Source organism: Diabrotica virgifera, chromosome 9, assembly GCF_917563875.1.
Source record: "Diabrotica virgifera virgifera chromosome 9, PGI_DIABVI_V3a".
NCBI classification, from domain to species: domain Eukaryota; kingdom Metazoa; phylum Arthropoda; class Insecta; order Coleoptera; family Chrysomelidae; genus Diabrotica; species Diabrotica virgifera.
The window spans coordinates 67,731,694-67,743,397 of NC_065451.1; the positions used below are offsets into that span (position 1 = coordinate 67,731,694).

General features: G+C 32.5%; 1 protein-coding gene across 1 annotated transcript in view; it reads left to right on the top strand.

The window, feature by feature from the left end:
- The window catches only part of LOC126892475 (serine/threonine-protein kinase Warts), a 124,024-nt gene extending 123,026 nt beyond the window's left edge, over positions 1-998 (top strand). Inside the window, exon 11 of the mRNA XM_050662006.1 lies at positions 137-998. Within this exon, the coding sequence (XP_050517963.1) occupies positions 137-568 (432 nt within the window). The 3' untranslated portion in view covers positions 569-998. The remainder of the gene's footprint in view (positions 1-136) is intronic.
- The last annotated feature ends 10,706 nt before the right edge of the window (positions 999-11,704 follow it).

The window sequence follows — 11,704 nt, forward strand, 5'->3', positions numbered from 1 at the left end:
AGTATAACTTATTTAGGAATAAAAAATACATCACTTTTCAAAAGAAAAAAATATACTAAAAAACCGACTCAAAATAAAATATGCAATATTTTTGTCTCTGAATGTATGTAGATATTATATAAATTTACTTGTGTAGGTAATAAATTGGGAAACCACCCTGCAAATTCCGAAACAAGCTAACCTGTCAGCCGAAAGTACAGATCTAATATTAAAATTGTGCTGTAGTGCCGAAAAGCGGCTCGGCAAAAATGCTAGTGAAGTGAAATCCCACCCTTTCTTCAAAGACATCGATTTCGAGAAAGGCCTTCGACGGCAACAAGCGCCTTACAAGCCACGCATAGAATACCCCACGGACACGTCCAACTTCGACCCGATAGACCCGGACAAACTCCGTAATTCAACGTCGATAGATTCCAACAACTCCGACGAGCTGGTGGACAACTCAAACTACTTCCACGGCTTCTTCGAGTTCACCTTTAGGCGATTCTTCGACGACGGTGGTCTGACGTCGTTCAATAAGATCAATCTAGACGATAACGATAACCAAGGCGGGCCGGTTTATGTGTGACAGTTAGTGACTGGAAGGGGTGGAACCCCGTTCATTTGAGTTCAGATTTGTTCGAGTGCGGCCGTGCGTGACGGCCCGCTCATCTTGCCAAAAGCTCCGGTTATCGCTATAACTATTATTCGAACGGAGAACAGATTTTCCGTGTTGAAAAGGTATATTTCTTTGTGTTTCTTTTTTGTGTTTTTTTATCCGTACACATTGCCTAAGATCAGGAGATTCTGGAGTAAACACTGTTGCCATGATACATGTAAAAATAACAAATCGTAGATATTAATCGTTATTGTCCGTTATCGAAAACGAGGCAGTAAAACGGATACAACAATCGCTGAATCTGATTATGAGGTTGTAAATTTGCACTTTCAACTACAAATCGTCCGTGAAAAGCACTGTACCAATTGTTTTGAAAATTTGCATGAGCATTTATTATAAAAAGAGGTACATGTAAAACAATTTTCATAAAAAAATATTGAAAATTAAACGATTTATGCGCCATCTACTGGCACCGTGAAAATAAAAACATAGTTCCCCACTGCTGCAGTGATTGGGACTAATAGAGATTCTGAAACATAAAATTTCAAAGTTATTATTGAAATATAAGTTATTTTCTATACCATCAACTAGGGGTTTTTTGATCCGATAAAAAATATCAATTTGGCGATTTTTGAAAGTGAAAATCTCTATTAGTCCCATTCACTGCAGCAGTGGGGCCATGTTTTTATTTTCACGGTGCCAGTAGGTGGCGCATAAATCGTTTAATTTTCAATATTTTTTTATGAAAATTGTTTTACATGTACTTTTTTTATAGTAAATGCTCATGCAAATTTTCAAAACAATTGGTACAGTACTTTTTGTTTTAGAAATTCTCAAAAAAATGTATGTGGATTTCGTACTTTTACACTAGCCTTAAGGAAATAAAATGCTCCTTTTTTGCTCATATTAGTTATGACTTTTTTATAACTTTTTGTGCAAAGTAACGAAAGCCAGTAAAATAACTTAAAATATAAATATAATATAATAAATAAATATAAATATATGGAAAAATAAAATATAACTCTAGATTCTAGATCATGTAAAATTGTTAAAAGGCGGATAGCGGAGATTAGAAAACCTCAAGAAACAAAAGTGACATGGTGTCAACTTGCGCTTTCAGCCTGCGGGGTGAAAATTATTCTATTAAAAATAACCCCATGAATGGGTAGAGGAACAAAAAAAATTAAGGTTTTTCATAAATAACTCCAAAGTTTTTTAAAAAGAGTATTACCAAAATTGAAGCTAATAAAAAATCGAATAAATTCCTTACTTGGAAAACCTTTTAGTATTAATTTAAAGTGAGTTGTAAGTTATAATAGGTAATTGAATGCGGTGCCGCCCAAAATCCCGACAGCCAAAATCACGACGGCCAAAACACCGACACGCCAGAATCCCGACAGGCCAAAATCCCGACATGTAAATTATTATACCGGGTGTCCACTTATATTTTCCCCCATTTTAACTACCTATAACTTCTAAACGGCTCAATATAGAAGCATGCGGTTTTCGCTGAAATGTTTTATTTTAGTAAAAGTTTTGTATGAATCGATTGAGTTTTTTTATATCGCTTTCAATTACGAAAATAAAAATGGCGGATTTTTGAAAAAAACTTTGTTGACATTTTTTTAATGGAACACCCAGTATATTTTTTTGTAAATTGAAAGAAAGGTCATTCACCTATCCAGCCATATAAAGTTTTTCAAAATCGGATGTCAAATGACTGAGTAATTAATTTTTAAAATGAAAGATGCAACTCTCTAACTAAGCAAATTGATATTATGTTATATGATTTCCACATTGCATCTCTCATTTTAAAAATTAATTGCTCAGTCATTTGACAACCGATTTTGAAAATTGTTATATCGCTAGATAGGTAAATGACTGTTTTTTCAAGTTTTTAGGTAAACGGCCATTTTTCATATCGCTTTTAAATAAAAAATGGCGGATTTTTGAAAAAAAAAACGTTGCTGACATTTTTTATTAAAACACCCAGTATATTTTTTTGCAACTTGAAAAAATGGTCATTTACCTATCCAGCGATATAAATTTTTTTAAAATTGGTTTTCAAATGACTGAGTAATTAATTTTTAAAATGAGAGATGCAATGTGGAAACACATAACATAATATCAATTTGCTTAGCTATGTTATTTAAGGATCTCGTTTAAACACAGCGATAAATCAAACAACTTATCAAGGTCAATCGAGTTGTTGCAACTTATCATTGTGTGTAAACGGTGCATCGCACAACTTATCAAAGTTGGAGTTGGGTTGAAGGTGGTATCGCATTGAATCGCAGCGTCTAAACAGCGTTTCAACTTGTCATCACAACTAGTTGCTGTGACTTGTCGTTGTGTTTAAACGACGCTTTAGGTATGTGATATCCACGTTGCACCTCTCATTTTAAAAATTAATTACTCAGTGAGTTGATACCCGATTTTAAAAAACTTTATATCGCTGGATAGGTGAATGATCGTTCTTTCAATTTACAAAAAAATATACTGGGTGTTCCATTAAAAAAAAGTCAACAAAGTTTTTTTCAAAAATCCGCCATTTTTATTTTTGTAATTGAAAGCGATATAAAAAACTCGATCGATTCATACAAAACTTTTACTAAAATAAAATATTTCAGCGAAAACCGCATGTTTCTATCTTGAGCCGTTTAGAAATTATAGGTAGTTAAAATGGGGGAAAATATAAGTGGACACCCGGTATAATAAATATAATAAAGGACTTTATTTAAGGGAAAAAAAATTACAATCAGATACAATAAAAAAAATGTTCCCTATCATGTCTTGGTTTGGCGCAAGTCTAGCTCAAGGCTACTCAACTGAACCAAACCAGAATCCTAATACATTTCTATTTTTCGTCACTTAAAAGATATGTTACACAAAGGCTTTTATGTTAATTTATATTGTTAAAAGAAAATTACGGATTGACAATTAATAATAACATTGAATAAATATTTTTTTTGGTCTACAAATTAGCTAATAAATTAAAATTTAATAATTTAGTTGATTTTTTAAGATTTAAGAACTGTTTACTTATTATGACATATTTAACAGGTATTTTTTATATTTAATTGGAGGAAATGATTAGGAATAGAATTAAAAATTTTAACAGCATTATATGAAAAAGATCTCTGAAATATAGCGGTGCTATGTTGAGGCATTGTTAGTTTAATCCTGTTTCTGATATTAAGGTTATGTATATCGGTACGAAATATAAGACGTTCCTTAAGCGTAGTTGGTGAAGTAGGATTATTTATTATATTTAATAAAAAGGTAGCAAAATAAAGAGTCCTTCGGTCATTCATTTTAAGCCAATTAACATCCTTATATAAATGTGATACATGATCAAAGGGCCTAGCCGGGTAAGATGATGAAAAGTGCCCCCAACTCGATTCGAATTCCATATAGGTCACCGTTTAGCATATATAGTGAAACTAACTTTCTGAAATTTTTAGCCCCCTAGGTGGTCATGTGACCCACCTTGAGCCTAATTAGGGTTATTATGTTTTCATTTTTTATCTCAGCCGCATCGAGAACTAGCGAAAAACTTTAAATAAAAAAGTTGTAAGTTTAAAAAGTTCTGTCCGAAAAAAATTTTTTTTTTTTTAATTTTTGGCGCGAAATTTAAATTTTAGAACGACTTTAAAATTTTAAATAAGTATAAAAAATAACTAAGACATTAGTTTTTACGAAAAAAATATATAACGTGTATTTTTGCATAATGTTTCACCCTGAATTTTTTCAAATTTTTAAAATTGGTGAAACGCACCTTTAAAAATAAAAAACCGCATTTTTTCGGTTTTTTTTTTCGTTTTTTGATACAATTTTATACATATCTTTCAAAAAAGGTAACACCGTTACTGGAGTAGGTAAAAAACTGAAAAATAATTGAGGTTTTCTTAATAAAAATTTTTTGTATCGCCATCCATTTTCAAGTTACACAAAGTAGTTAAGTAGTACACAGTTGAAGAAAACAAAATTTTACACATTTTTTACGATTTTGTCGAAACTACTGGCAACATTGTAATAAAACTTGGCAAGTTTTAAGAAGTAGTTATTGTGCATGTTTTGACATACAATTAAGGATTTGATATTCATCATTGGCGCGCTTAGGGGTAATGGTCTGAATTTTCAAAGAAAAAAAAAGATAGTACGCCACTGACATATTTCAAATTAACAATCATTTTTGAATTCCTCGTTCAATTTGCGCTAAAAAAGCTATCTTTTCATTCTTTGCGTACGAGGCGCCGTTTTGCTGCAAAAAATAAAATATCTTAACGCTTTCAAAGTATTCGAATTAGTTTTTATAATGGATGTATGTACAAGTTTATGTAGAAACTTATTATTTTATTTCATAGAAGTTCGAATACTTTGTAAGGGTTAAGATGTTTTATTTTTTGAATAAAAATGGCGCGTAGTATGAAAAAGTAGGAAGATAGATTTTTTGTCACAAATTGAACGAGGAATTCAAAAACGATTGTTAATTTGAAATATGTCAGTGGCGTACTATCTTTTTTCTTTAAAAAGTTCAGACCATTACCCTTATGCGCGCCAATGATAAATATAAAATTCCTAATTGTATTTCAAAAAATGCACAACTACCTCTTAAAACTCGCAAAATTTTATTACAATGTTGCCGGTAGTTTCGGCAAAATCATAAAAAATGTAAAATTTTGTTTTCTTCAACGCCCTGTAACTTGAAAATGGATGGCGTTACAAAAAAAATTTATTAAGAAAACCCCAATTATTTTTCAGTTTTTTACCTACTCCAGTAACGGTGTTACCTTTTTTGAAAAATATGTATAAAATTGTATCAAAAAACAAAAAAAAAAACCGAAAAAAATGCGGTTTTTTATTTCTAAAGGTGCGTTTCACCAATTTTAATAATTTGAAAAAATTCAGGGTGAAACATTATGCAAAAATACACGTTATATATTTTTTTATACTCATTTAAAATTTTAAAATCGATCTAAAATTTAAATTTCCCGCCAAAAATTAAAAAAAAAATTTTTTCGGACAGAACTTTTTAAAGCTTACAACTTTTTTATTTAAAGTTTTTCGCTAGTTCTCGATGCGGCTGAGATAAAAAATAAAAACCTAATAACCCTAATTAGGCTCTAGGTGGGTCACATGACCACCTAGGGGGCTAAAAATTTCAAAAATTTAGTTTCACTATATATGCTAAACGTTGACCTATATGGAATTCGAATCGACTTGGGGGCACTTTTCATCATCTTACCCGGCTAGGCCCTTTGCGCAAACCATAAACAAGCCTGATACACGCATTCTGGACTTTCTGTATACGGTTTTTACTGTCACTGTCTAAACAAAAACCATAAATAAAATCACAGTAATTAAAATTAGATAAGACGAGAGCTTCACATAAATTTTTTCTTAATTTTTTGTTTAGGACATGTCTATTATTATATAATATTTTAAGAGAACAAAATTATTTTTGAACTAATTTTTTTACATGTTCTTTAAATGCAAGCTGTTCATCTAAAATAACGCCCAAGTTTTTGTTTTTCTCTACAAAGTTTAGTTTGGATTTATGTATTAATTGAAATACTTGAATTTTTTTTAAGAAACTCTGTTTTACTTTGATTACCAAAAATCATAACACACGATTTGTCAGGATTTAGCTTTAAATTATGATCCAAAGAAAGCTGATAAATCGTCTGAAGATCCTGATTAAGGCACTTCTGAAATTATTGTATATATAAATATGTATTTTAAAAGAAAAAATTATTTAAACACTTCATTTTATAATATAAAAGCTATACTTACTGAAATGGGAAGTTGTAAGTGACATCATAATATCTATTACATATATTAAAGTAAGCTTGAATTCAGGATTTGATTATACATATGTTATTGGACTATATATTGGCAAAAAATAATTTAATTCATGTACCCATGTGAGAAATTGTATTTAGAAAATTAGTTCATATTAAATAGTAAATACTTTTGTTTAGTAACAAAAAATAAAAACAGATGGCCATAAACAAAAAACAAGAAATAAATGTAATTATATGTTAAAAAGAAACTTATCAAACCTGTCGGCATTCTGGCCTGTCGGGATTCTGGCGTGTCGGGATTTTGGCCGTCGGGATTGTAGCTGTCGGGATTTTGGGGTAGATCCAATTAAATGTATATTCTCCTTCGACGAGTACTTAAATCTAAATATTAAATAATGGGAAAAAATGCATTTTATAAAATATACTTGCTAAACAGAGTGGGCAAAAGAAAACAGTCCACCTCACTATTTGGCAGTATTTATTAGATTTTAAGGAAATGAAGAACAGGTCGATTTTTGATCTAAGGGGGACACATTTTTACGGTACATACATCTGTCATCTGTCAACCCCGTCCCTTCCACTCCCCCACCCCTTATTTTTAAATAGGGAATAGGGGTCGTATGCTAGCTCATTGGAAAGCTTATTCAATTATCTATTCAATAATACTAACATTAAAAAAGAATATGAAAAATCATATTTTTTAAACTTTTAATCTTTGTTTGTACATTTCATTGTAATTTTTATTTTTAAACATGATTGTTAGAACGACTAACTGTTGCTCTCTTATTTGATTACTTCCGGTAATTATTTATTTTTAAGCTAATGAGACAAGTAATATTTTTTTAAACTATCATCATCATCATCAGTGGGGTTACAGCTCTTTATGAACCAAACCCTTCTTCAGAACAATCCTCCATTCGCCCTTGTCTCTGGCAACTCTTCTCCATGCTCTAATTCCAATAGATTTTAAATCAGTTTCTATGTTGTCTTGGTACCTTAATCTCGGTCTTCCTCTTGCTCGTTGTCCTATCGGCCCTCTTCGGTCAAAAACTTTTCTGACTATGGCATCTTCCTCTCACCTGATTAGGTACATGACCTATCCATCTAAAGCGTGCTACCTTAATACATTTTTTCTGTAGTACTTTTCATCTATATATTAATATTAATATCATAATATTAATATATATACGTCATACGTCTTTGGTTTGTATCATTGGCAATACCAATAACGTATGACGGAGATATATTAATATTAGACGACACATGGCAGAAGCTCGAAACAAATGACTGTGAATGAAAAGCCCTATTCTCATAGTATAATATATCAATTATGATTTCATAATCTGTATCATAATGAACTTGATACAGATTTTTATTACGATACAGATTTTTAACCAATAGAATCGCGTTATGGCATTCGCGATAAAGGTGGTACACGCGCAGTGACCAATGGAGAGTCAAATACATACGCTTTAAGAGTTCTCAATATGTAAACAAACTGACAAACTACGTTAATTTTTTTTGCGTTACAAAATTAGTAAATTTGAATATATTTTTTGTTGTGAATGATCATACATAAAATCGCGTATATGTTACAGTTCAAGTTGATTATCCAGTTGGAGTTGACTCCAACTAGTTGGAGTCGACTCTAACGGCTGGTTTCAGTAAAAGTTGATTATAAATATAAAATGAAGATTTATATTCAACATTTACTAGTAAAAGTAGACTCCAACTAGGAAAAGTATACTCTTCCCAATGTCATTTAGTAAAAGTTGATTCTGATTCACACAAACAGCCGATTCTAGAAACGAAATGTTACTGAATATGTTCAAATTAGTCTAGGCTGTATCGTCGCCCCCGTTAGGTAAATTATTCCAGTTCGATTTTTTTTTTTTGCACAAACTTACTAAAAAAGAGGTCCTCTTCGACCAAATAACGAATCCACAGGGTGTCAGATGGTACTGTGGTCGAAAAATTGTTTAAACAATTTTTTTAAACAAACTCACAAAAAAAATTTATTTAGGACAATTTTCTTTACATCATTTGGGTCATTCGGAGCAAAAGAGGTCTTTTGTGATTTTTCTGTAAAATTTTGTTGTTCTCGAGTTATACGCGATTTAAAATTTGCAAAATACGAAAATGACCATTTTCAAGGCTTAATAACTCGGTTAAAAATTATTATTATGAAAGTCCGAAAGGTACCAAATAAAATTTTAACGACCCCTCCTACAAGATACTGAAGAAATTTTTGTTATTATTTTATTACTAAGCGGTTATTTTTAATTATTAACAATGAGCGCTAGGAGCGTATTGACGCAGCTATCAATGTGAGTGCGAGTGAGATGCACCATTGCACCATTTTGACATTTAAAAATTTAAACTTCTGTTAAACCACAAAACTGTCAAAACTTTTTTTGTAATTTATAGCTCACACGTCATCACCATGACAAGTCGAAAGTTCTTCTTCTTGTGGTGCTTTCTCCTTTAGTGGAGGTTAGCGACTACACTGGCAAATCTGTCTCTGTCCAATGCGGCTCTAAACAAAGATGTTGAATCAAGGCCGGTCCAGTTTCTGATATTTCTAAGCCATGAAATCTGGCGCCTACCGGGACCTCGTTTTCCTTCACTCTTACCCTGGATGATAAGTTGCGTGAGGCGGTACTTTTCGTTTCTCATTATGTGTCCCAGGTAGCTAACTTTTCTGACTTTAATGATTTTTGGCAGTTCCCTATCTGTACCTATTCTCCTCAGAACATATTCGTTGGTGGTGTGGGTTGTCCAAGGTATTTTCAAGTCTCTTCTATAAAGCCAGAGTTCAAAGGCGTCCAACTTGTTCATCAGTGTTGTGTTGTGTCCAGGCCTCCGTTCCATACAAAAGTATTGACCACACATAGCAATGCAGAAAATGACATCTAAGGCTGATATTAATGCTACTGTTACAAAATAAGCTTTTCATTTTGATAAACCCCTGTCGGGCTACCTCTATTCTCGCTCTTGACTTCTTGTTTTTAATCAAGTTGATTGTTGAACCAGCAACTAAGATGTTTGTACTGGCTTACGTATTCAAGCTGTTGGTGTTTCACATATTTATTGGAAGAGGTAAATTTTTGTTCCTTGATATTCTTATAACTTTGGTTTTCGCAGTATTGATCTTCATCCCCATTTTTTCACAACTCTCAGTAACCCTATCCAACAGTATCTGCAGACTATGGTCCGAATCAGTCATTAATACTGTGTCATCTGCATAGCGGATGTTATTTACTCTCTGACCGTTTATCCTGATTCCTTCTGAAGGGTGCGATAAAGAGTTCGCAAATATTACCTCAGAGTAGACGTTAAAAGTATGGGTGATAGCATACAACCCTGTCTAACACCTCGTTGTATTTCAATTGGCCTTGACGTATTACCATTGGTCTTTATGATTGCTGTCTGATTCCAATAAGTAGCCTCTATAATTTTAGAATCTCTTTTGTCGACTCCGATGTCATTCAATCTTTCTATCAAGGTCTTGTGCTTCACCCTATCGAACGCTTTCTCAAAATCTATGAAACAGATAAAAAGGTCTGCTTGCTGATCTTTGTATCTTTGTGCCAGAGTTTGAAGACAAAATATTGCTTCTCGTTTCCCCATACCTTTCCTGAAGCCAAATTGTTCTTGACCGGTGACCTCATCACATTTTTTATAATATATTCTGTTTTGTATGATACGCAAGAAAAGCTTCAGAATGTTATTTAATAGACTTATAAGGCGGAAGTCCTGGCATAATTTGGCGTTCTTCTTTTTAGGCAGTGGTATGAAGACTGCTTCAAGCCATATTTTAGGGATAGTCCCTGTATTGTAAACATTATTAAATAGTCCAAGAAGAAGGTCTAAGTTTTCCTCGTTAATTAACTTCAATAGCTCAGCTGGTATTTCATCTTTTCCTACAGATTTGTTGTTTTTTAGTTGACGTAGAGCATATTTCAGTTCGGACTTTAGTATTGGAAGACCTTCGTCGTTTTCGGTATTTAATGTAGGAGGTTCTCTGATGTCATAGAAGAGTTCCTTTATATAGTCTTCCCACATGTTTATTTGTTCTTCAGGACTTGAAATCAGTTTGCCTTCTGCGTTGATTAGATTATTTGGTCCTTGTATGTCGTGCCTGTGAATTCCTTGAGTTTCTTATACAGATGGAAGTCATCATGTTTTTTATATAAGTTTTCGATTTCTTCACATTGTTGTGTTATCCATTTTTCTTTTGCAATTTTTATTTTTTGTTTAATGGTTCTATTTTAATGCTTTGTACATTACTCTGTGCTGTTTGCATTTTCTTCTTTCATCCATTAAATCCAATATTTCCTCTGTCATCCATCTTTGCTTCCGTGGTCGCTGTTTTGTGAGCATTTCAGTTGCCGTTGTAAGGGCGTGTCTGATTTCCTCCCGAAGGCGAAAGTTAAGGATGTTTAATTATATGAAAGTGTGCTAAAAAACAGTGCGAAAAAGTAAAACCCATTTAAAATACATTGTTACTTCAGACACACTTTAAACTCTTCATGTACTGCTATCTATATTTACAATTTTAACACAATAAAACCTTTACATTTTTACATAATATGAGATAAAGTAGATAAACATTATTTTTGAGAATTTGGTTAACAAAAATTGGTTAAACAATTTTTCGACCGCGGTACCGCGTGACACCCTGTGTATTTGTTATAAGGATTGTTATACGCATGTATTTCTTTGAGTAAGTTTGTGCAAAAAATCGAATCAGAATAATTTACCTAACGGGGGCGACGTTACAGACTATACTAATAAGTAGTTGAAACGGTCAAAACAAAGAAACGCACACTCATCAAAAATGCACTTGAGATTCTCGTATCATCAACATTTACTGAATCGATCCAGGAAGAGTCAACTCCAACTAGTAAAAGTTGATTTAAATTTTTAAAATCAACTTTTACTGCTCGTTTCAGTTGGAGTTGACTCTAACTGACCAACTAGGTGACCAACTAGTTGGAGTCAACTCTAACTGAGAATCAACTTGAACTGTAACATATACAACTTATAGTCTATTATGTATATTAATAATATATTATGCAACGAGCATTTAATTATCATTATGAAGCTCGTACTCTATACTATCCCTCATACTCGCTTCATAATGACCATCATTAACTGCTCGTTATAATTTACTAAGCCTTGTTCCTTTATGCCTCCATATATTCGTCTTAGGATTTTTCGCTCAAAACGTTTGAGCAGTTCTTGGTCATTCTGTGTAAATGACCAAGTTGCTGAACCACATATTAGCACTTGTCTT